Source organism: Staurois parvus, unplaced genomic scaffold (genome assembly GCF_062004578.1).
Source record: "Staurois parvus isolate SC_StPar_1 unplaced genomic scaffold, SC_StPar_1.0 ptg000746l, whole genome shotgun sequence".
NCBI lineage: Eukaryota > Metazoa > Chordata > Amphibia > Anura > Ranidae > Staurois > Staurois parvus.
The window spans coordinates 136,582-162,812 of NW_028318542.1; the positions used below are offsets into that span (position 1 = coordinate 136,582).

Here is a 26,231-nt window from a genome sequence, read left to right on the forward strand (position 1 = left end):
ATAATACATAAGGGGGATATGATCTTCATGTATAATATATAAGGGGGATATGATCTCCATGTATAAATACATAAAGGGGGGATATGATCACCATGTATAATACATAAGGGGGGGATATGATCTCCATGTATAATACATAAGGAGGGATATGATCTCCATGTATAATACATAAGGAGGGATATGATCTCCATGTATAAATACATAAGGGGGGATATGATCTCCATTTATAAATACATCAGTGGTTCATATAATGAACTCGGTGTAGAGTTATTCCCCCTGAGGTCATCACAGAGGACAAGGGGGCACTCTTTACATCGGAAGGAAAAGAGATTTAATCTTCAAACACGGAAAGGTTTCTTCACAGTAAGAGCTGTGAAAATGTGGAATAAACTCCCTCAAGAGTTGGTTCTGGCCAGCTCAGTGGATTGCTTTAAAAAAGTCCTGGATTCTTTCTTGGATACACAGAATATAACTGGATACTAACATTTATAGGTAAAGTTGATCCAGGGAATATCCGATTACCTCTCGGGGGATCAGGAAGGAATTTTTTTTCCCTGCAGGAGCAAATTGGGTCGTGCTTTGCTGGTTTTTTTGTCTTCCTTTGGATCAACTGTGGGTGTAGGATTATAACTTTTTTTTTAATGGTTGAACTGGATGGACTTTTGTCTTTTTTCAGCCAGACTAACTATGTAAGATTTTAGGCATCCCCTGCAATAAAAATGTCCAGCAGGTGCAGCAGCTGACTGACAATTAGAAAATCACTCCTATATGTTTGTTACAATGCCTGCAATGTACACAGATCACCTGGAGGGTAGAGGTTTTTTTCTCAGCAAAAGTGGAGTTGCTCTTTAAGTTTTTTCCTCAGATGTGGATTTCATAATTTGGTTTCATGCAGCACTCTTATATGGGGGGAATGGGTCTAACCAATAAGCGAACCTTACATTTTGATGCAAGTCCCACCCTAAAACCCCTTCAAAGCCTTTAAAATACTGATTAATGCAAAAATAAAATTCTGAATTAAAACCAAGGTTGCAAAAAAAAGTGCATAATTCACAAACTCATCTGACTTTTTCTTCAGGACTAAAACTCCAATACAAGCCACCAGAACAAGTAGAAAAACAACTCCTGCGACAGCTATGCCCGCAATGGACTCTATGTTCAGTATTCCTACGTGATCAGGAACTGCAGAACAGAATGATATCATAGTAACCAGAAAAGACAGCAATACTATAAGCAACATAGAACAAAAATCAAAGTAGTTACACTAACATTAACCACCACTTGCCTACAGGGCACTTTTACCCCCTTCCTGCCCAGGCCAAGTTTCAGCCTTCAGCGCTGTTGCACTTTGAATGACAATTGTGCAGTCATGCAACATTGTACCCATATTACATTTTTAGCATTTTTTCGGACAAATAGAGCTTTCTTTTGATGGTATTTAATCGCCACTGGGGTTTTTATTTTTTACACTATAAACAAAAAAGAGCAAAAAAAAAGTTTTTCTTTGTTTCTATTATAAAATTTTGCAAACAGGTAATGTTTCTCCTTCACTGATGTGCCTTGATGAGGCTGCACTGATAGGTAGCACTGATGGGCACTGATAGGTAGCACTGATGGGCACTGATAGGTAGCACTGATGAGGTGGCACTGATGGGAGTTGAGGAGGCACTGATGATGATGCACTGTCTGGCAGCACTGACTGATAGCACTGCTGAGTGGCACTGCTTTTCTCTGTCACTCTGCCAGGGGCGGACTGACCATTCGAGCTCTCGGGCACTGCCCGAGGGCTTGGGGTCAGTAGTGGTCCCCATGAGATGCCCCTAGTACCTTTCATAGGCTTTTTTGGGTGTGGTTTGAGTGTGGGCGAGGACACAGGGGCCCCATGATCCCCTATTGCCCGAGGGCCCCATGAGTTGTCAGTCCACCCCTGCACTCTGCTCTCTCCTACAGTGTACAGCATCACAGTGAATTGACTTCTTCTGCTGCTTTTCTAGGTCCCGATCTGAGCTCTGCTGCACGAGGAATGCAACAGACTGATACCAAGTACAATTAGGATACTTACACTGGTTTCATTGAAAAAAAGAAAACAAAAGTAATAATGTGCTGGTGAATACAGAGCTGCCTGGATTTGAGTCTTATGTCTATTCCACTTTCATCGAAAAAAAATAATATACCATATACTATTGTTACATGAGCCATATTGTAATTTAACATCAGAAATGACATTTCCTTCTACATTCATTCCATTGCAATCTGCTGCGCTGTAATTTTCAGCAAAAGTCAGTGCAATATGGCAGCCTGGAAAATGTCATTTCCTGCTTGTGTGATTGATTCACTGATTTACCCCAAAGTCTTCATAAGATGCAAGTCAAATTTTAGGCTCCTTCTAATACAGGATTTAAATTCTGCAACAGAAATGACGGTTAGGTGAGATTCTTCCTAAGGGTTAAAGTGGTTGTAAAGCCAGCATTTCATAGTCCTGATACCTGCTGTACCATGTACTTGTATGAAAATGTATCTTGTTCTCTTCGTATTGCTTCCTTTGTTTGAATCCCTGATGATCCTGACAGTTCCCCTGCTTTCCTATTAAAAACTGATCGCACTAATGCCCTGTACACACGATAAGAAAATTGTACGAAAAATTTTGCGGAACCACCGATCGAACGATTTTCTCTTCATTGATGAGCAGGATGTTTCAACCGATAACGATATTGTGAATGAAAAAATCAGATTGAACAACAGTGAAAAATGTTGTAATTTTGCATACGAACGACCGATTTTCTATGCGGTGGTATGACGGTCGTACGAAGAAAAATCTATCAAGCGCTATCACGCATGAGCGGAAACAGAAGATGACTCGGATGTTTATGTCCAAGGAATCTTCGCAAACACGAACGAAAACTCCAAATAGATCGGCCTAATGAGATAATGAAACCAGAATTCTGCAAATTATATTTTATGTATCACTATTTATGTATAAAGGTCATGTAATAAACGATATCCTCATTGCTGGTAATTGTTGTGTATATCGATCGTTCTGGCCGGAAGGGCGTGGCTACAAGGTGACACGCGCACCGCATCACTTCCACTTGTACGGAAGACGTTAACACTACGTATTGGCAGACGAACGATTTTTTAAGATTGGTTAATGTGGGCCACGATTTCGACCAACGTACGAACGCCTCTCAGTCGTCGGATGACCGATCGGTCGATTTCCTAATCATGTATTCCCACCTTAAGCATGAGGACACCACATGAGCAGTCCTCTAGTTATGCTGGGAACTCAGCCTGCTCTCCTCCAATGATCAGACGTCTCCCGACACCCCCCTACTCCACACAGCCTTTCTCTGGGAAGCTCAGTGTAGTGTTACTTCTCCTCCCTCCCAGCTTTTCTGCAGCTGAAAACAGAGAGAATCAGAGGGAATGTGATTACTTGCAAAAAACGGAAAAAGGTATTTAACCACTTGTCTACCGGGCACTTATACCCCCTTCCTGCCCAGGTCAATTTTCAGCTTTCAGCACTGTTGCACTTTGAATGACAATTGCGCGGTCATGCAACATTGTACACATATGACATTTTTATCATTTTTTGGAGACAGATAGAGCTTTCTTCTGGTGGTATGTAAATCACCTCGGGTTTTTTTTATCTTTTGCTGAACAAACCAAAAGCCACTGAAAATTTTGAAAAAAAAAGTTTTTTCTTAGTTTCTGTTATAAAATTTTGTAAATAAGTGATTTTTCTCCTTCACTGATGTGCATTAATCAGGCTGCAGTGATGGGCACTGATAGGCACCACTGATGGGCACTGAGAGGTGGCACTTATGGGCACTGAGGAGGCACTGGTAGGTGTCACTGATGGATATTGACAGGCATCACTGATGGGCACTGAAAGGCAGCACTCATATATGACACTGAGAGGCAACACTGATAGGCAGCACTGACAGGCACTGATAGGTGGCACTGATTGGCAGCACTGATAGGCGGCACTAAAAGGCAGATCAGATGGGCACTGATGTGCACTGGTAAGCACTGATATGTGGTATTGATGTGGCACTGATGAGCACTGTCAGGTAGCATTGATGGACACTGACAAGTGGCACTGATGGGGCTACACTGATCATCAGGGCACACTGATCATCAGGGCACTGATGAGCAGTGTACATATCCCCTCCGAGGAATGCCGATTACCGGCTCTCCTCTCCTCACGAGCTGTCAGCGTGACAGCTCGAGAGGACAGAAATGCCGATAACCAGCATTTCCTTATTTACATGCGATCAGCTGTTATTGGAAACAGCTAATCACATGACAGAGCGGACGTCATCAGCTTTTTCCAGTGATTGGTGACCCGCTGTGTCCCAGGGACACAGCACACCACTGATCGCCACGCTGCGCGCCCCCGGGGGCGTGTACACGCGGTTAGAGTTGGAGGAAATCATATGATGTCCTCTCAGAACAAGAGAACCGCCTCCCATCCGTCATTTCCTTATATGGCGGGCGGGAGGCTGTTAAAATGTTCCTTTTTTTTTTAATATCTATACACAAAGGTTTTGTCTTTCATTTCTATTTTAAACTAAATGGGTTGTTTTACAAGGTGATCATTTACAAGAACTTGAAATACTTCTAAAAGGATGCAGACCCTGCAAATGTTCTCATCAGAATACTGGGAGCACACCAGGTGATTATGATGGTCAAACAAAAATCTATTTTTTCAGAGAAGAAACAGGTAGGAAGCTGCAACAAATTTTGTTAACCTCTTGAAGGGCCTGGTATGGATGGGGGGGAACCCCACGCTGTTTTTTTTTCTTTATTTTCCCTAGCAACATTCCTTTGTTTACTTTCAGCTGTCAGTGGGGAAACTGATAGCTGATGAGGACATGGCGGCTGGCATCCCGGCCCACTCCTTAACAACCACCTATTCATTACACAGAATTTGGATTGGTCGATACATTTTCGACTGATTTGAATTCAAATCGTTCTGAAAATTTGGAATTTGTTAGAAAATGAAAAAATGAAATGAATTCCAAAATGAATCCACGAAACAAAATTAGTGACTTAACAAATTTATCTGAAACAAAACTAAACTAATTTTTCCGTTCTGCACATATCTACTGCTTAATGGAAAGTTGGATGTCACGTGATATGACTGGTTTCAATATTTCCCAGGTTTCTTATAACTGGAGTGTGGCAATATTGAACCTTTACAATTAAAGGTTACTGTATTGATTGTTTTCTCCTCTCAGAAACATTGGTAATGTTAAAAGTATATGAGCAAAAGTGTGTGCACCCTGAAGCACAGCACCTACTATATGCCTAAAGGTTCAAGTGTTTCCATTGAAGGATACTGTCTATGCTACATCATATAAAAGGTATTTTAGACCAGTGTTTCTCAACCTTTTTTCAGTCAAGGCACCCTTTAAAATTATGGACAGTCTTGAGGCACCCCATTCCAGTCCATAATTTTAAAAGGGCACCCCTTTCTAAAATGTGAAAAATTATACTAATAGTTTTAAATAATGCAGCAACATCCACACATGTAGGACACCCAACGTTAGAGGTGATTTATTCTTCCAAAGCAAACACACTTTTGCACACGGGTACTGACTAGTATGCCAATGTTTCTCTTCTCCCTCAGTTTTTCTCCATCACGGAACTGATGTGACCCCAGCACTGATGGAGAGGGGCAGGGGAGGAGCAAACTAGGATGCTGCGCAGGCAGACATCTTCCTTATCAACTGATGATGTCATTGTTGTCAGGATGCCAGCGGGTAGAAAGTCGTAATGGTGCACAATGAAAACCTGTGGCTTTGTGTAACTAAAAGGCAGGCTTATCCTACCTGCTGGTTTGTATACAAGTTTTGGGCAATTTTTTAGACATTTTGCAAAGGCACCCCTGAAGAAACTTCAAGGCACCCCAGGGTTCTTGCCAGCCCCACAAGGACTTCTCATTGAACCCAACCTCTAAAATGCTTTTTTTTTGGTTGAATTCTCACAAATTCCCACAGACACGCTCCAAAATCTTGTGCAAAGCCTTCCCATTAGAATAGAGGTTCTTATAGCTGCAAAGGTAGGGAAGGGACATCTACTTATTATTGCTCGTGGATTTGAAATGGAATGTCCAACAAGCTCATACAGGCGTGATGATCAGAATTCACAAATTTGTGGCCATATGGTTTATTTTAGGACATTTGCTTAACATATATTAAGTACAGTATGTCTCTGACAGGTGTCAATTAAAACACGCACCCCATTTCACAGTGAGAGTCTCTTCCAGGCTGCTGTGGTCCACATGACAGAAGTAAGTGTCTCCCTCCTTGGTTGGCACTTCCACACTGACTCTGATCTGATAGGTGCCATCAGGATGGGGGAGAATTGGAGTCATTTCATCTGAAGGAACATGGTCCTCCCCATTCCTCATCCACTTCACATCCACATCTCGGGGGTGAAACCCGTACGCCAGGCAATGAAGTCTTGCAGTTCCATGAAATTCCTGACTTGTGATCTTCACGTTTGGGGCAACTGAAAGGTACAAAGAACATTTTTTTTATAGCTTATCTAAGTTGATGATTCATTAGGCATAATTAATAGATTATGTGACTGGCATCCAACTATAGTAATGACCCCCAAAGGAGCTGCTGAATTAAGCCTTCTAGCTGCCCAAAATCACTCTCCTACCCACAAGCAGTGTCCAAATGACCAAAATCCATATTTTTAATCTCTGTTGTAGGTTTTATTGGTTAAGTGTCCAGGGGAGATAGGAATAGATTTTACAGGATACCCCAAATAGCGACTAGTACTCCTGCTCAAATACCTTCAGACCCTCTCAAAAATCAAAAGGTGTGCCTTTAAGCTGAGACCAGCAGTTCTTCATTGTGTACCTTTAGACGCACAGCAAGCTTTCTGAAGGTACTCCCCTAATCTAGCCACATTTATTTCTTCCAGGCCATAGCATAGGTCCATTTCCAAACTTTAAGGACTTAATTCTGAAGCTCATGAGGCCTCCCTTGACAGCAGACCTGGAAGGCACAAAAAGGCTCCTCACAGTGGACCTCCTCCCCAGACAAAACTGGGCAGGCACAGATTGGTTCACTTAACTTGCATCCTCTCCAGGTAAAACCCTTCTAGAAGAGCTCCATAAATGTGTCAGGGAATCCAGATCTTTCCGCGATCGCGCGCGGGTCTGCGCATGCGCGGTGTGCCAGGCCGCATTAGCATGTGAGCTTTAGGACCTGGGCACCCGCGACGGCAGCGGCGGTCGCACATGCACACTCGCGATCGCGGACGCGCACCTGGCACCAATGAGGGCGCAGGGCACCATATTTAAACAGGTCAGATCTACACTCCAATTGCAGTATGGTCTTACCTGTATCCTGTGTTTCCTGAATTAGATTGCCTTGTTGCCGACCCTGCCTGACCTTGATTTGGTGATTGTCTCCTGCTCTGAACCCTGGCTTGTCTGACCATTCTCCTGTCTAATCCTGCGCGTTTTGATCTCCTGTTACCGAACCCGGCTTGTTACCAGTTATCCTTCTGTCTACTGTTTTGTGCCGTCCTGCCTCCACCGCTACCGACCGAGCCTGCCCGACTCCACTCTCTCTCTCTACCTCCTTACATCAGGCTCTCACCTGCTATACACCTCCGGTAAGTGCTTCTACCACAGCTGGGTGCACCGCGTCCTGGTTTGGGCCTTCTCCAAGTCCATCCCCACCATCAGGGGCCCTGGTGAACAAGCAGGTCAGGGCTTAGATTCTGCGCCTTGGGGAATTCCGGTCTGTGGAACGCTAGAGGCTACTGCCGGCAGGTCCATAACAATATGTATCTCCTTCCCCAGCCCATATCACTGGCCGAATTAAATAACTATTCATAACGCCCCAACATTGTTTCTTCTTGTTCTATCTATGGGAGAACACTCTCCTGCAACAGGCAGAAGCAAATCATACTTTGATCTTAAACTGTTACTAAACCCACAACAGTAAAATCAGTCTGTATATGCAGTAAAGCATGCTTGTTATACTCCCTGTGGAACCTAAGGGGTTAATCATCTGCATTGTGCAAAAATACTGTTTGATCCTTTCTTCTCTGTTCCTCCCCTCATTCCAGTAGCCCCTTCTTATCTCCTGATGATGTGGAGACACTGCACATGCTCAATTTGGTGTGTATTGGTAGAGAGGTTTTTCTTTTTCTTGGAAGAGTGCATCTGATCAGCACAGGGCCAATCAGCACTGCCCAGACAGAGGTCAGAGGTTCTGCATTCTCCTACAGAAAACTCCTCCTACAAGCTTTAACCAGTGTTCTGCTGGACACTAATAGAAGTCGCAAGACTGCTCTAACTGCTGATGGGAAAAGGTATGTAGCATTTTATATGTACTAAAATAATTACATTTTCATGTTCTGTGGGAGACCAGATATAGTGAATGCAGGGTCCGGGGTTTAGTAACACTTTAAGGGAAACCCAATGAATGCAGAAAACATTAACAATCAGAGCTCAGGCTGACTATAGCCTAGCTGCAAACATTAAATTTAGACTAGCGTTACTCCAACTTTGGCAGTTCCCCTACACAAATGTTGTCATAAATAGTTATTTTAAAATAAAAGCAGTTTATCAGAACAGTATGGGCCTCTGGGCAGGTGAACAAAAATGTACTTGCCATTCACCTTTGTATTCCCTAATAACTGTGAAACCATTTTTAGTTTTGGTAAAGGATATCCTTTCAAAGCCCCATTCTCCAGCATCCCTCCAAAATCTTATATGTCTCTGCTCCTGCAAGATATTCACTTCGTGGCTCAGAGGCCTATACACAGCTACTGCTTCAGAAGTTTTCCAACTTGGTCAATGAAAGTTCAAGCTTGGAAGAAGCAGTGCCTGAAATGGCAGCTGAGGAACATGTCCTTTAAGTGCACAGGTAAAAAGTGAATGCTATATTTGAGCACTTATCCCTAGTAAGCCCCGCTGCACGTGCAGGGCCAATACTAACCTGTTCCTAGTTTGCTAGATCTTCTCTATGTGCCCACTACTTCACAGCCTTTTACCACAATTATCTCTATTCATTTTAATGGAAAGTCTGTAAACAACAGGCACAAGTCTTTGGACTATTAGTGAATATTAATGCACTTATGATGCCCTCACAGAGCTTTAAGGTACATGTAAACCCAACCTCTAAAATCTCATTATCTTTATTGTTTAAATGTAATTTCAAAAGTAATTTTCAAGATTTTAAAATCTGCAGCTATGAATAAAATATTAACTGGTATGGTAACCATTCACGGTAAGAAATAGACTTGAAATTTAGAGTATTCATGAGAATTGGTCAAGCTATATATGAGGTTAAGTGGATGAATGAGTGACATCTAGATGGCTGCTCATATGTGAAGACAACCTTGTCTTATTTTAATGGTGGTGGAGGGTTGGTTGCATAAATAAATGTGAGTTTATTAACCCAATAAAGATGATGTAATTTTCTATACTTCAGAATGCTTTAATGATTATTGGTTGGGTTTAAGCCCCGGAGGCTCCAGAATATTAGGCCTCTAATCAACAACCTCTATTCTTCTGCTGGTTTATTATTGGGCTTTAGAAAGTTCACCCATATAGAACTCTTCCATGTTGGAGTTTAGAGAGAGAGGTTTCTCACTGCAACTGTCATTTTGACTTTTATATGGTGTGTGGCAACTGACTACAAAGGCAAATATTAGGAACTTACACAAACTGAACTGAACAGAATATTTGATGACCTTAGAAGGAATCTACAGTATAGTAAAATCCATAGTATAGTAATGTATTGGCTCTAAGTTAATCTTCAGTTTGATACTAGATCTGCCTGTATCACAGTAGAGGAATCTCAGACTGTTACAGATTTTATTCTCACCTCTCTTCTCCAGATCTTCTCTCCCATAGACAATGTACTTCTTGAGAGCACTTATGCAGTGTTCAGTAAGGTAGAATTTCACACCCTTACCGATGTCACTGTCACTGTTCCACCTCTGAGCACTGATCTCTGCTTTCTGCATGGAAGGAATCCACAGCAAGGTGTTTGTATGGAATGTCAAGAAGTCTTTCCCATCAAAGCCATACTGATAATATCCACTGCTGACATCATCATCATGCATTACACAGCCATAGCTGAGCTGGAGAGTGTGGGACCCTGTAGAGAGCAAGAGTTCCAATGTAATATAAATGTAAGACAATAACATTCCAATAATACACCAAATCTACTTAAAGGGGTTTTAGGGTTTTTCAACCATTGATCTGTCCAGTAACACACTTTCTGTCGTAGGATGTCTCCAGTCCACTAGAGGAGCAACAGACACACATTCGGACAGCAGCATTATCTGTCAGATTTAAAAGGACAACAAATTACAGCTAACAATTTTCAATCAGTTACAGCAAGAGGTGGTATTGGAAGTCATGTAGAGGTGCTATTGGAAGTCGTGTAGAGGTGCTATTGGAAGCCGTGGGATGTTATCAACTGGCCCAGGGAAGAGGTGTAGAGAGAGAATAGGAGGGGCCTGAGGTTGGAACCCCAAAAGAAAGTATGAGAGGAACGGAGGAGATGGTGTTGTAGGTGACACTGAAGGTAAACTGAGGACACTGAGATAGGTAAGAGGAGAACCATGAAAAAGCAGGGTCTAAAAAGGAAAGGTCTAAAAGTATGACTATGGAGTAATGGCCGTTGGTTTTAGCATTAGTAGGTCATTAGTGAGTTTTAGTAGGGCAGTTTCAGTGGATTGTTGTGGGCAGAAGCCAGACTAGGGGATTGAGAAGGGGAGGTAGCAACTCATACGGTTGTGGACACAGCATTCAAGAAGCTTGGAGGCAAATAGGAGCAGAGAACTGGGTCTTAAATTATTCAAATAGGTGGGGTCCAGTCACATTTTTTAAGTATGGGGGTAACCAGTGCAATTTAAGCGGGAAGGGTGCCAGAGCAGAGGGAGAGACTGAAGATGTGGATTAGAGAGTGTAGGAGAGTTGTGGGGTTTAATACTGCTTTAAGGACTATTTTAATATTAAAAATAACAGCTGAAGGGTTCCACTACTTACTTCTTGTGTAGTTGAACCGACTGGCCAGGATCATTAAGTTGTCTCTAAAGACTTTCTCCCATCCTCTGCGTAAAAATGTCTGCCTCTCCCAGTAATCATCGTCCTCATTCTCCTCCATCCATGCTGTCTTTGGAATGTCCACATGACTTTCACTGCTGTACATATCGATCTCCTGATCATCCACATACCCGACTGTCTCAAAGTGATACCGACCTTCCTCGGGGTAGTACAAGCCAGTGTGATAGTAACGGAGCATGTGGTCATCTAAAGAATGTACAGAGTATTGTGAGTGTTTTATATCTCTATTGAATACAAGTAGCCTCCATATTTTTCACTGTTCCTAGGCTAAAATTTAAAAGAGACTTCAGCATTTAACATTAAATTTGATATTTAAGCAGCTGTTCAAAAATTTTTTAGTCTGCCATACTTTTAAGAGCCTCAGTGACAACCATTTTGTTTGCAGTCACAGTGGACATATCTACTAATTTGGCCTGTTGCTGAATTTGATCATTGATCAATTGGACAGTTTAGTCAAATTGAACATCGATCAAGTATTTTTTATCTCTGCTTGTATGGCCACTATAATAGATATCCCTCATTCAGTGCCTGTTACTGCAATTCTCTGCCTTACTGCTGATAACCGATTTTTAAAACATCTGTAAAGGGACCTTTGAAGATTATGTTAAAAAAAAAAAGCTAAAGTACATCAGATTGGACAATGATGGCTTTAGTATATAAAGTTATATTTCTTAGGTGCCAATTATTAGGTAAATTTGTTGCCTTTAAAAATCAAAAAATCAAAAAAATTACCCCTCAAAATAAGACACTTAATACTTGCTTCTCCAATGAATGGGCAATTCTATTGTTCTTTTGCAGAGCTATGACCTCTGGCAGAATCTCACGCATCTAACACTTTTGAGAATATCAGATGCTTACATCCCGCGGTGCACACTGTGGTTCCTCACACTGGCCCCTGCATCCCTACTGGATACAATAGTGACATGGGGGCCAGCAAATGGAACCACAGTACACAGTAGGGAACCAAGCATCCGACACAGCCAAAAGTGAAGACTCTTCTGCAGTGGAAGCTCATATCAGAGCAAACATTAGCAGTTCAGGCCTAGGGACAGATAAGTGTTTACTTGTTTTTTCTACAGAAAGTGCAGTAACACTTTTAGCAGAGTAAATGCTGACTGGCTCCTATCCTATGGGATAGTGAATTTAGGAATTGGGCTGTATACATTTGTGAAGGTTCCCGATAAACCAGGTCATGGTTTATCAAGTAGTTGTTTGCTTAATTTTTTAAAATAAATTCCTTATTTTGGCATGGCACATCAAGTACATATTTTGAATATCTAGTACAACTAGAAACAGAGCTTGCAGTTAAATAAACTTTCACTGTAGAGTAACAACCTTGAGATGTCCAACAAGTCCAAAAAATATGCCTCGTATGGCAACTACTGGTTTCAAAATAACTTGAGGTTCTTCATAATATTGGATAAAATCTCATGTTTAATATGGGTTTATGCGGTTTATGGGGCACAAGGGTTAGTTAGGGTGCGGGTAGTGCAAGTGTGTTTTATGGATTCAGGTATCCCTCTTAAACCTGGAGTAGCTGTTAGAATTCATCAGTAATTGTAAAGGCATGCCCATAAAACCATGTTTTCCTAAACCTTTCTTCTTTGTGATTTCCAGAGGCAAATACATTTCTATCCATTGTTCCATCGAGGATGATGAAGGGTCCTTCCAGGAAGTATTTTAAGAGGGATTTGTATCTTTTATATCAAACATGCTAAAGTGTAAATGGATTTATGCTGGATTATTTTCCAAGACTACTCCCCTCAGATGTGTAGGTATTGTAATAATGGTGCTGGACTTGTTTGAAATTTGGTGACCTGTCTATATTTTTATTGGTTAATGTTGACCTAAAGAGAGGTCTCCTTTTAAAACAAATTGCACTTATCCCTTTTAACTCTTCACCCTGACCTCACTTAACCCACCCTTCCCTTCCACACATGCCCACTTAGAGTCAATGGCTCAGCCTTCCAGTGTGTGTTTAAATATAGCACTGAAGATTTAATGTCCTGGCCATGTCTGTGCATTGTTGCCTGAAATCTTCTATGGGGCTGTGTCCCAAGGCTGGAGACAAAGGGAAATGATAGGAGATATGCCCATATAAGTTTATGGGGCTGTAATGCACAAGTGCATCCAGGATATAAACAAACACAGGTGACCATGGCCAATGGACTGAGGTAAGTATGCATCTGTGAAAGGGGATGGTGGGGTAGCTTAGAGTAAAGGGGCAAAAGGGATAAGTGAACTTTGTTTTAAAGTGCACTTAAGGTATAAAGGTCAAGATAGAAAGAAAAAAACACTTTCTTAAAGGAAACAATAGTGCAATGAATTGATTCCTATCAAATGGGTCATGGTTATCTTGAGGGTAACAATAGATGTCCCTTAAAATTACTGATCAAGGGGGTCTGATGCTTTCTATAGATATGGCAGTCACCTAAACCAGGGTAACTGATATGCAAATGTTCTGAATGAGCTTTATATACCAGATTCTCTGCATAATGTATGTTATGCTTAAAATAAAGTAAATGTTAACATACCACAAAGTGTGATGGGTAGGAAGAAGGATATGCACAGGAACACAATGCCTGTTTTGTCCCAGGGTGATGTAGTCTTCTTGTTCTCTGCCTTCTGATGTATGCTCAAAAGTCCTAGAATGGGAAGTGCTAGGTACAGTTAATAAAGAATAGGGTAGTACATACTACTAATATGAAGAGCATGCAGAGTGTTCCACTTTAAGGAAATATTCACTTAGAGACAACCTCCCCCCCCCCCCCAAAAAAAAAAAAAACTGGTTTGGAGAGAAGGAATAAAGTGGAGCTGTAGTCCAATTGTTGACAGTGGGAGGGGCTTAAAGGGGCACATTTTACAAACTGCCCCTTGTCGCCTTGATAAATAGTCTTATTACTGCAAATTAGGAATTCCCTCCAACAAAATGTTGACTGTTTTACAGTATATTGTCCTTTAACATCCAACAGTTGTTTTGTACTTACCTGCATGCAACAAGTGACCCACAACTGCAAGGCCTCTGGCATAAAAATCTTGGAAACTGGCAAAACCAGAAAATGTTTTTCCAAACCCAGCAAAGCTTGAGAGATCCACATCCAAATGTTTCACTGATGATGACCAGCCACTTTCTGTGTAAAGAAAAATATTAACCCCTTTGTACAAAGCCACAATTAAAAGGCTCTTAATCAGTATTGAACTTTAGTGTATGTTACCCCAACATTTCATTTTCATGATATATCTCTGTGTTACCATGTACTTGTATTAAAATGTATCCTGATCTCTTTGCATTGCTTCCTTTGTGTGAAGCACCTGATGATTCTGCCAATCCCCTTTTAAAACTGATGACGCCAGGGCATGGAAGCGCATCCAACCCAATGTTGTCAGGTTTCCTCTTTGCATTCTACTTTGGAACACAGCCAGCTACTCCAGTGCTCAGACTCATTTGGATACACTCCCCTGCACAGCTGTTCACTAGAAATATCAGTGTACTGTTGTTTCTCTACCTCCTGCTGACACCCCCTTGCAGTCTCCATCCCCAGCTCTCCAAGCCGCTTATGCAGCTGAGAACCGAGGTCATGTGATCACTCACAAAATAAAAATAAGGTATTTATACTTAGACTTTATACTTATATTTTATTCTGCCAATGCCACAAAAAAGCCCAGTGAGGTATGTTAAAGGTGTTGTCGGGCATATTGTAACCAGGCTTTTTTGTGGTATAGATGTAGCAAAGGCTTCTTTCTGGCAACTTGACCATGCAGCTCATTTTTGTTGCCTTATTGTGCCCCTTGAAACAGCCGCACCATCTTTTTCCAGAGCAGCCTGCACTTCTGAGCTTACCTGTGGGTTTTTCTTTGTATCCCAAACAGTTCTTCTGGCAGTTGTGGCTGCAATCTTGCTTGGTCTACCTGACCTTGGCTTGGCATGGGAGTCAATGTTTACAACACATAGCTCTGCCTGGATATGTTGTTACATTAAAGCGCATGTGCCGGTGCTGCTACACAAGTAATATCTCCTAAACGGTGCATGTTTAGGAGATATTTACAGTACCTACAGGTACAAGTAAACACAGACTTTACTACCACTTTAATAAATTCTGAAGGCGTAAAGGTACTGCACTATTGTGAGCCTCTCTGTTTTCATGGGTGATGGTCGGAAGGTGAATGTTTTACAGGATCTTTCTTTCTAGAGCAAGAAAACCATGAGATACACTATATTGCCAAAAGTATTGGGACGCCTGCCTTTTTTTTTATATTAACAATTTTTATTGGTTTTCAAGTAAATCATGTGTTACAGAAAACAAAGAGAAAAAAAAACAAGCAAAACAGAGAGGTACATCGATGGCTAAGATTACATTTGGTCAAGACCAGTGGAGTCATATAGTAACAGTGTGAGAAAAATCAGGGTCTTACAATTTGGGCTGGCATAGAGGAAGAGAAGGTATCCCACGGGAGCCAAATCATCTCAAATACAGCAAACGAACCACTATGTGAAGCAGTCAAACACTCCATCTGTCTTACATCGGTAATAAGTCTATACAAAGTTGGCAATGAAGGTGGGGTAGAGGATAACCAACACATAGGAATACTTCTCCTGGCCGTGGTTAGCACATGTGCAGCAAGTTTTCTGGCTAGTTTAGGTAGACCCGGGAATGGCAAGCCCAGCAAAAAATGCAGTGGGTCAAATGGGAGAGAAACATGCAACAACGATTGCAACAAGGAGCGGACCTCTTCCCAAAAAGGAGCAATGGAGCTGCAGGTCCAAAAAATATGATAAAGAGAGCCAGAAGCTCTACTACAGTGCCAGCAGGCAGGAGAAGCACTCGGATTATAAACATGAAGAACTTCCGGTGTTTTGTACCACAACATCATAATCTTGTATATATTTTCCTTAAAAACCACAAAAATAGAGGATTTAGATGCATTATCCCATATTTTCTTCCACGTTAATAAGTCAATATGGGACGCCTGCCTTTAAACGCACATGAACTTTAATGGCATCCCAGTCTTAGTCCGTAGGGTTCAATATTGAGTTGGCCCCGCCCTTTGCAGCTATAACAGCTTCAACTCTTCTGGGAAAGCTGTCCACAAGGTTTAGGGTGTCTATGGGAAGGTTTGACCATTCTTCGAGAAGCGCATTAGTGAGGTCAGACACTGAGGTCAGGCACTAAGCCTGGCTTGCAATCTCTGCTCTAATTCATCCCAAAGTTGTTCTATCGGGTTGAGGTCAGGACTGTGTGCAGGCCAGTCAAGTTCCTCCACCCCAAACTGGCTCATCCATGTCTTAATGGACCTTTCTTTGTGCACTGGTGCGCAGTCATGTTGAAAAAGCAAGGGGCCATCAAAATTGGGAGCATGAAATTGTCCAACATGTCTTGTATGCTGACGTCTTAATAGTTCCCTTCACTGGAACTAAGGGGTCAAGCCCAAGCCCTGAAAAACAACCCCACACCATAATCCCCCCCCCCCACCAAACTTTACACTTGGCACAATGCAGTCAGGCAAAGTATCGTTCTCCTGACAAACCCAGACACGTCCATTGGATTGCCATACAGAGAAGCATGATTTGTCATTCCAGAGAACATGTCTCCAGATCTCTAGAGTGCAGTGGCAGCGTGCTTTACACCACTGCATCCAACACTTTGTATTACATTTGGTGATGTAAGGTTTGGATGCAGCTGCTCGCCCATGGAAACCCATTCCATGAAGCTCTCTACGCACTGTTGACCATGGAATATTTAGTAGCAAGGAAATTTCATGGATGGACTTATTGCACAGGTGACAACCTATCACGGTACCTCTCTTGAATTCACTGAGCTCCTGAGAGCGACCACAAATGTTGGTAGAAGCAGTCTGCATGCCTAGGGGCTTGATTTTATACACCTGTGGCCATAGAGGTGATTGGAACACCTGAATCCAATGATTTGGAGGGCTGGCCCAATACTTTTGGCAATATAGTGCATGTGTGGAGGTATCATTAACCATTTCAGCTCTGCATGCTGATCATCATAGATGTGAGGCATTGAGTTGTGGTGAGTCATTCACATTGAGGGAGTGGTGGTCACAAGCACTGCATGAAGAAGGAAATTATTGGAATGTATGTGAACACTATAGGTGATTTATAATACACAATGGGGAAGATGTCTTAGGACTTTCGTTTGCTTCTACTTTTTACTTTCTTAAAAAAGATTGTTAATTGGGTATAGTTTGATTCAATTGTTTATGTATTTATATTGGAGGTATGAGGATTTTCAGCTCCACCTGTCTGTTTATTTGGTACTTTTTCAGACATTTTTTTAATATTTTTAAAGAAGCACCAGCACCACACATTTTTTTGTTTATTATTCATTTATTATTGCATTTTTTAATATTTACACTTAGCAAGCTTTTTTTTGTAAGCATGATATTTTTACACAGTTGCACATTTAAGTGTTTAGTCTGTGGCACTGTGTAAGTGTAATTTATATGTTTGGAACATTTGCGCAGTGCAGGTGTTATTTACACTTATAATATCTAAATTGAAACTAGCAGAACAGTGTCAAGAAAATTTATGATGTACACATATTGTAAAAAAATAAAAATAAAATGTCTCATTCATAGATCAAAGGGCTGACCTTTGAGCTGCACATGATATCAGTTAAAGTGACCTTTGCTGATCAAGTATAAAAATTATTAGATACATATACTGTGTTCCTATTTAACCCTTTGCTAAACCTTAATTAACGCAACTCAACCCTAATAAACTACTTCCTCACATTTTTTTTATTAACTATTATCTTGCTTCTGCTTTTTTTTGTTTATTTTTTTTTTATTATTACTATTTAAGCTTTTTAGTTATTTTAGTTTTCTTTGTTGTTTTAATTTTTCAGTGATGCATTAAAAATATTTTTATTTAATTTATAAATATTTTTGTCATTCTTTATAATAATAGAAATGTAATTTTAGAGTCACTTTAAAAAATGTATCAGTTTATTTATTAACTGATTTATTTATAAAATTAAGCAAAACAAATTCATCATTAAATTGTGTTCCTATATAAACTCTTGATACCCCTATTTATGGCTTAACTCTTTCCTTCCCCTCTCCCCTTTTTATATTTTTAAAGCTTTTTTTTATTTAAATTTTTTACTATTAATACTTAAGGTAGAATTGCAGGCATAACCTAAAAAGTCTTAAAAATGCATCCCTCCCCATGCAACACCTATGCTGACTAACTTAAGAAAGATGTATGTACTTACCTATTTTCAGCCTGCTCTGTTCCAGTCACGTGATCTGGCTCCCTGGTGTCAGCAGAGGAGAGGAAGGAGCACTGACATGGGCCATGAGAGCCTATTGGTGATGTCATCACTACCAGCCCCTGCTTGCAGACCAGGGGCGGACTGACCATTTGGAAACTCGGGCACCGCGCGAGGGCCCGGGGTCAGTAGGGGGCCCTATGAGATGCCCCTGGTACCTTTTTCATGGGCTTTTTTGAGTTTGGGCAAGGACACAGGGCTCCATGATCCCCTATTACCCGAGGGCCCCAGGAGTTGTCAGTCCAGCCCTGTTGCAGACACAGCAGACACTTATGTGACTGGTCCACAGCAGGCTGAAAATAAATATTTTTGTCATTCATTTTTTTTAGTGACACATAAAAAAACACCTGTATTTAATTTATAGATAACTTCACTGTGCTTTTTAATAGAAAAGTAATTTTAGTTTCATTAAAAAAAAAATTTACTTTTTTAATCTAAAGTAACACTAATTTTAAAACGAACACTGGTCAAAATAAAGCACACAATGGTCTTTAGATTGTATGGAAAATAAAATAATTTTCTAAAATAAATACATTTGTGCAAGACAAGATTACCAAGAGAAAGCTTGTTAGTACCAAAAAAAAAAAGTGTTACTTTGTTTTTTTAACAGAAATTACAGAAATGTAAAAACAGCTCTACTATACAGGTGTGAGAGTGTAAAGCCAACCATAGATGGTTCGAATCTCGGCCAGTCCTTTCGAACCATCTATGGGCAGATACAACCAGCATGTTGTATTTTACATGTGATTATTGCTAGCTGGTGGGAACGGAGAACACAATAGCTCCATAGGAGGGACTCCCCCATCAACACTGACTGTGTTGATGGGGAACCAAGCAATTTTCTTTCCTGCAACCCGTGGTTGCATCACAATTGTATCATGCCTTAATGGTTAATTTTCTGTAGGACTACCCTCTTAAGAGTTGCTCATTATTTGGGTCCCCCTATAGTCCTGCACGGCCAGGCAACATGCATTTCTCACAGACTTGCATCCAGGAGTCAGTAACCAGTCCTTGAGCTTGTTTTTTTTGTTTTATTAGAGGAATTTCAACTTGGATGGGGCAAGGGGGTGTATGGGATGCCCAATAGAACCAAGAAACCGAGGACAACTTCTTGGAACTATTTACAAGCCTCTATAGCAAACAGTCTCTTTTGGAAAGCTAGCCAGCATCTCCTGTAGTACCATCCCAGATCCCAGATAAATTCTCTTCTCTACCCAGCTGTCTGGAGGAATACTCAAGAAGGGGATCCAGTACCTGTCATTTTAAGGAATAAGACAGTCCCAGTAGGTGGCAAATCTGGTTTCCCACCAAAGTGCTCCTTCCCTTATCTGGCCCAGGGGATGCAGGTCTATTCAATCAGTCCTCTTGTGTTGCTGGTGGTTCGGTGGCTGATACCAGGACTTCTATCTGGGCCGCTCCTTCCCTGCTACACAGGTGATCCTCTCTCAGGGGGACGGTGAGGGTTTGAGTTTATTTCCTTCTCAGCTCCACTGCCTGTAGGTGAGCACCTCTCCATCTGGGCCCTCTCCCAGTCTCCTGCCTTCAGCCTCACATCCTCTGTCTTCCACCTGAATTATCCTGCAGCTGAGCAGGCTCTCTTTTAAGGGTTGTCCTGGCCCCTTGCCAAGCCTCCTTTTGGGTATCTCTCAACAGTGCAGATCAGCTACTCCTCAAATCCACCCACTGCTTCTAGACCTTACGCCAAAGTTCTAGAGTGGGGAAATTCCAGAGGGCTGGTCTGCAGAGCCTTTCAGCTTAAACTGAAGTTTGACCCCTGCTAGCTATCACACCCAGACTGCTACTCAGCCATCCTCACTAACAATTGAAGGTTAGCTCCCCCTAGCTGACTAGGAGGTGCTACATTGTGTGATCCTGTGAAGCTGTGCAAATCGTGCTGTGTATAAAGAATTGTACTACCTGAGACTGAGATCAACAAGAATGTACAACAACAGAAGAAAACGTGTATGTTGTCACTCAGAAGAGGATATCATTTTCAGGAAGGAAGTGTGTTTTTCTGCTTGAGTTAGACCAGTGTTTCTCAACCTTTTTTCAGTCAAGTCACCCTCTAAAACAGTCTTGAGGCACCCCATTCTAAAATGTGAAAAACTATTCTAATAGTTTTATATAACGCAGCAACATCCACACACGTAGGACACCCAGCATTAAAAGGGATTTATTCCTTCAAAGCAAATACACTTTTGTACACTGGTACTGACTAGTACACACATGTTTCTCATCTCCCTCAGCTTTTGTCCATCTCTGAGTTGATGTGACTCCAGCACTGATGGAGAGGGGCGGGGGAGGATCAAACAAGGATGCTGCACAGGTAACAGACATCCTTCTTATTAACTGATGTCATTGGTTGTCAGAATGTCGGCAGCTGGAAGGTCGCAATGGTTCACAATGAAACCCTTTGCTTTGTGTAACTAAAAGGCAGGCTTGTTCCACCTGCTGACTTGTATACAAGTTTTGGGCAATTTTTAGACATTTTGCGGAGGCACCCCTGAGGAACCCTCAAGGCACCCCAGGGTGCCTGGGCACCGTGTTGAGAAAGGCTGATTTAGACCATTGAAAAGACTTTTAAGCTGGTTAAAAGCTATTGGATTTTTAAATGAAAATTTGTACAAAAATTAGTTCAAAATTTCGTTTGCTTTCAACATTTGATTATGAAATGAGCATAGTTACCCGAACAAAAGCCACCTACACTGTTGAAAATTAATTTGTTTGAGAAAAAAATGTCCCTTTTGCTCCTCTGCTCCAACTGCGGTTGCAAAGGATTTGACCCCACTAACAATTAGAAAATTGAACAAATGTTAAAAAAATTAACATAATTCTACTATAGTATGTACAGAGTATGTTCCTCTACTCTGCATACTTATATGGGATGGATATCATGCGCTGGTATGAACCTTATTAGCTATATATATTATGTAATGCTGTGTGCACATATTGCATCTCGGTTCTTTAAAATTAAAACATACTTTAAATTAAATGAAAACTATAACATGGCAAACTTATAAAACCATAAAATGACACACAGCAACCTATTACATTCATAGATAATGAACTCTACATTTGATTAAAAAAGGAGGCTAGGGTATGAAAATAACTATTACTTAAATATACAGTACAGCCCCTACATTGAGTTTACATTTATTTTTTAAATAGTTAAAAGCTATACTAAACCCAAAAATGTAATATATTGTAGCTTATCATCCATTAGATGCAGTTTTTTTATCTAGTGTCTACAGTATGATGAAAAGACACTTTAACCGCTTGCCGCATACCCACATTTTATCTACTGTGGGCAGGTGGCAAAGATAGGCTACATACAGCCGTAGCCAAGAGTTTTGGGAAGGACACAAATAACCATTACTAAAATATACAGTACAGCCCCTACATTGATTTTACATTTATTTTTTAAATAGTTAAAAGCTATACTAAACCCAAAACCAAAAATGTAATATATTGCAGCTTATCATCCATTAGATGCAGTTTTTTTATCTAGTGTCTCCAGTATGATGAAAAGACACTTTAACCGCTTGCCGCATACCCACATTTTATCTACTGTGGGCAGGTGGCAAAGATAGGCTACATACAGCCGTAGCCAAGAGTTTTGAGAAGGACACAAATATTACATTTTCACAGTCTGCTGCCTCGGTTTTTATTTTGGCAATTTACATATACTCCAGAAAGTTATGAAGAGTGATCAGATGAACTGCAATTAATTGCAAAGTCCCTCTTTGCCATGAAAATGAACTTAATCCCCCTGAAAAAATGTCCACTGCATTTCAGCAATGCCACAAAACGACCAGCTGACAACATGTCAGTGATTCTCTTGTTAGCACAGGTGTCAGTGTTGAATAGGACAAGGCTGGAGATCAGTCCAGCCAGTAAAGATCTAAGCCCCGATTCACATATATGCGGCTGTACAGGCTGCGTTTTGCGTGGGCACGAGAGCCCATTCATTTGAATGAACTTCCGTGACCCGTGACACACAGAAAAGAAGTCCCTGCACTTCTTCCGAAATTGAAGCCCGCACGGGAACTTCGGTTCCCAGTACGGTTGCATTTTCCAGTGCAGGCGGCGTGCCATTAGAACTAATGGTACCCACCCGCGGGTCCGCATTTCTCTGTGTGGGTGGATTTTCATGCGGATCCACAGCGGCATCATCCGCACAGATGTGAACCTAGCCTAACACAACCCTGCCAGCACCTGCACACTAACTTCCTATAGATTTGAAAGGGAATTTGCTCCTGTAATATGGGTAGGCTCTGCTGATGTCTCTGGCATGTTAGTGAGCAGGTGTTGACAGCTCAGCTCCAGATTTTTTCTGGCTGGACTGCAGAAAGCACCAAAGGCCACACCCTTTTTTTAAAGGCATTGGGATTGATTTTACCACCTGCCTGGAGTTTGCATGTTCTCGTGCCTGCATGGGCTTCCTCCGGGTTCTCTGGTTTCCTCCCACACTCCAAAGACATGCTGGTAGGTTTATTGGATCCTGTCTAAATTGGCCCTAGTATGTGTATGTATGAATATAAGTTAGGGACCTTAGATTGTACGCCCCTTGAGGGTTAGGGACTGATGGGAATGTACAATATATATCTAAAGCTCTGTGTAAATTGAAGTCGCTGTATAAGTACCTGAAATAAATAAATAAATATACTAAAACTGGAGAGTGCAATATCTGGTGCAGCTATGCATGGTAGCCAATCAGCTTCTAACTTCAGCTTGTTCAGTTAGGCTTTGGTAATTAAACCCAGAAGCTGATTGGTTTCTATGCAGAGCTGCACCAGATTTTGCACCGTGCAGTTTTAGTAAATAATGCCCATAGACTTTTTAAATTGTGTCATTATAAAATAACAATAACTATATGGTATGATTTCATTTTAGATACAAATAGTGAATACTCACTACCCAAATGCAATAAATGTTTATTTATTTTACATGCTGGTACAGACTCCTCTGGTGGGTCGGGAACATCAGTTACAAGATGTTTTAAGGTCCTGGAGCTGACAGCTAAAGACAAATGAGAACATTTTAATTGACATTTTCTAGAAGTGTAAAATTATATACAAGTCTGTAAAGACTGGGGACATGGTTTATTGATCCAGTGTCTTCAGTACACCAAAAATACATTTTAACCTCTTGCCGCTCACCCACAGTACATCTACTGTCCTGTGCTGTGATTGGACACAGCATGAGTTTTTCAGCAGATTTTAGCCAATTATTTTGTCGGTATGATTTACAAACACAATTTGTACAGAGAGAACTGCGATCTGGCTGTTTCTTCTTCCTGAAAAGCAGGAAAAAAAGCCAGATCTGTGAGGAAAAGTGGCACACATTACACTTGTTGGGCACACAGTTAACCCCTTGATTGCCCCTTAATGTTAGCCCCTTCCCACACAGTGTTATAAGTACAGTGTACAGTATTATATCTGATCACTGTATCAGTGTCACTAGCAACACCAATGTCAATTAGTGTCTGTTAGCGCCAGGTTGCCTGCCACACAATTACAGTCACACTATAAGTTGTGGATCATGGCCATTATTAATATAGCGTTTATTGCTGCGTAAATTCCAGTATATATACACCATAGTTTGTAGACGCTATACTTTTCACACAAACCAATTAATTTACATTTATTGGGGTTCTTTTTTTGTTTGTTTTACCAAAGACATGTAGCAGAATACATTTTTTGTATTGGATATGTTTAATAACAGAAAACATCCTTTTTTAAAAAAACAATCTGTCTTTTTTACGTATATATAATAATATAAAAAAGTATAAGTTAGAGTATCACAGTGCTGAATAGCAAAAAATGCCCTGGTCATAAAGGAAGTAAAACTTCCAGAGGTCAGGTGGTTAAACAGGTGGCCTACCATTATAACAAGGAGCTTTTTTCTAATGAGAATTCATTATAATGTAAAATATATCTTTTGAAGTCCTTATCAAAGTCCTTCTTTACATCATGACTACTCATCAAAGTCCCCCTTTACATCAGGTTCCCATCAGAGTTCCCCCTTACATTAGATGTCCCCATCAGAGTGTCCCCTTACATCTGTGTCCCCATCAGGGTGCCCCCTTACATCAGATGTCCCCATCAAAACGCTCCTTTACATCAGTGTCCCTAATAGAGCCCCTTCTTACATCAATTGTCCCCTTACAAATGATCAGTTATCCCCATCTGTATACCCACTTACATTAGATGTCCCCATCAGAGCACTCCTTTACGTCAGTGTCCCTAATAGTGCCCCTTTTTACGTCAATTGTCCCCTTACAAATAATCAGTTATTCCCATCTGTATACCCCCTTACATCAAGTGTCCCCATCAGAGTGCCCCCTTACATCAGTGTCTCCATCAGGGTGCCCCCTTACATCAGTGTCCCTAATAGAGCCCCTTCTTACATCAATTGTCCCCTTCCAAATGATCAGTTATCCGCATCTGTATACCCCCTTAGATTAGATGTCCCCATCAGAGCACTCCTTTATGTCAGTGTCCCTAATAGTGCCCCTTCTTACATCAATTGTCCCCTTACAAATAATCAGTTATTCCCATCTGTATACCCCCTTACATCAGGTGTCCCCATCAGAGTGCCCCCTTACATCAGTGTCTCCATCAGAGTGCCCCCTTACATCAGTGTCTCCATCAGAGTGCCCCCTTACATCAGTGTCCCTAATAGAGCCCCTTGTTGCATCAATTTTCCCCTTACAAAGTGCCCCCTTACATATGATGAGTTATCCCCATCTGTATACTCCCTTATATCAGGTGTCCCCATCAGAGTGCCCCCTTACAATAGATGTCCCCATCAGAGTGCTCCTTTACATCAGTGTCCCTAATAGAGCCCATTCTTACATCAATTGTGCCCTTACATGTGATCAGTTATCCCCATCTGTATACCCCCTTATATCAGGTGTCCCCATCAGAGTGCCCCTTACATCAGATTGGCTCATGGATCAGTGGATGCACTCTCAGAGATTGGGGTGTGGGGGGCACAGCCCACCCTCAGCAAGTCCCTAGATCCAGCCCTGTGGTCTGATGATTTTCAAGGATCGATGCCCTCTTACAACAACATAAATGTTCCAAAGTGACAATTTATTAAAGTGTAACAGAAGCTATATTTTTTAATGCTTAACAACATTACCTACATCGTAAAATAAAAAACACTGACTGAGATATAATGTGTGTGTGTGTGTTTTAAATCACTAAATTCTTTTATTTATTGCATACAAATTTCAATTTACTTTGTGTGTATTTGTTTTTTATTTTTCTACTGAATTTGCTCAATTGTATAAATAAGTAAATTTCAGGGCACAAAAATGAATACTCACAGTTATTTAGTCGCTGTGGACTCCCTGTCGGCTGTAGAGAATGTGATTCTGGTGGATCCGGAACATCAGTCACTAGGTGTTTTAATGTGCTGAAGTCGATGGCTGCATAGGAATAGAAACATTTTATTACAGGTATTCAGACACATACAGTACATCTGAAGTTTAACTCCAGTTATTTTTTATTTTGGATAGAGTGGAAAAGAGTTAAAGTGTAAAACTTATTTTCTTAGCTTTGCATAAAATGGGGAAGAGTTAGAAGTCCTGTCAGGTTTTTACTGCTATCCTTTCTTCTGTCAGACAATTTTTATTTAATTTTTTATGTATGAAGACACAAGAGCATGTACATACAAATAGACATCTTCATAAATAAGGCACAGTATGTAATTTTGAAAACTAGAAAAACTCATTTATACAGGAGATGTACACTTTACAACACGCTGTAGATGGGAGGAGAAACCTCCGCATACTGTGGTGGAATAAGCAAGATCCA

At 41.0% G+C, this 26,231-nt stretch overlaps 1 protein-coding gene across 1 annotated transcript in view; it reads right to left on the reverse strand.

The window, feature by feature from the left end:
* The window catches only part of LOC149445087 (major histocompatibility complex class I-related protein 1-like), a 107,420-nt gene that overhangs the window by 3,989 nt on the left and 77,200 nt on the right, over nucleotides 1–26,231 (reverse strand). The window contains exons 5-12 of the mRNA XM_089654226.1: nucleotides 25,742–25,843; nucleotides 23,323–23,427; nucleotides 14,101–14,244; nucleotides 13,648–13,758; nucleotides 11,036–11,299; nucleotides 9,864–10,139; nucleotides 6,244–6,516; nucleotides 1,055–1,182 (exon numbers count right to left, since the gene is read on the reverse strand). Coding sequence (XP_089510352.1) covers nucleotides 1,055–1,182; nucleotides 6,244–6,516; nucleotides 9,864–10,139; nucleotides 11,036–11,299; nucleotides 13,648–13,758; nucleotides 14,101–14,244; nucleotides 23,323–23,427; nucleotides 25,742–25,843 — 1,403 coding nt within the window. The remainder of the gene's footprint in view (nucleotides 1–1,054; nucleotides 1,183–6,243; nucleotides 6,517–9,863; nucleotides 10,140–11,035; nucleotides 11,300–13,647; nucleotides 13,759–14,100; nucleotides 14,245–23,322; nucleotides 23,428–25,741; nucleotides 25,844–26,231) is intronic.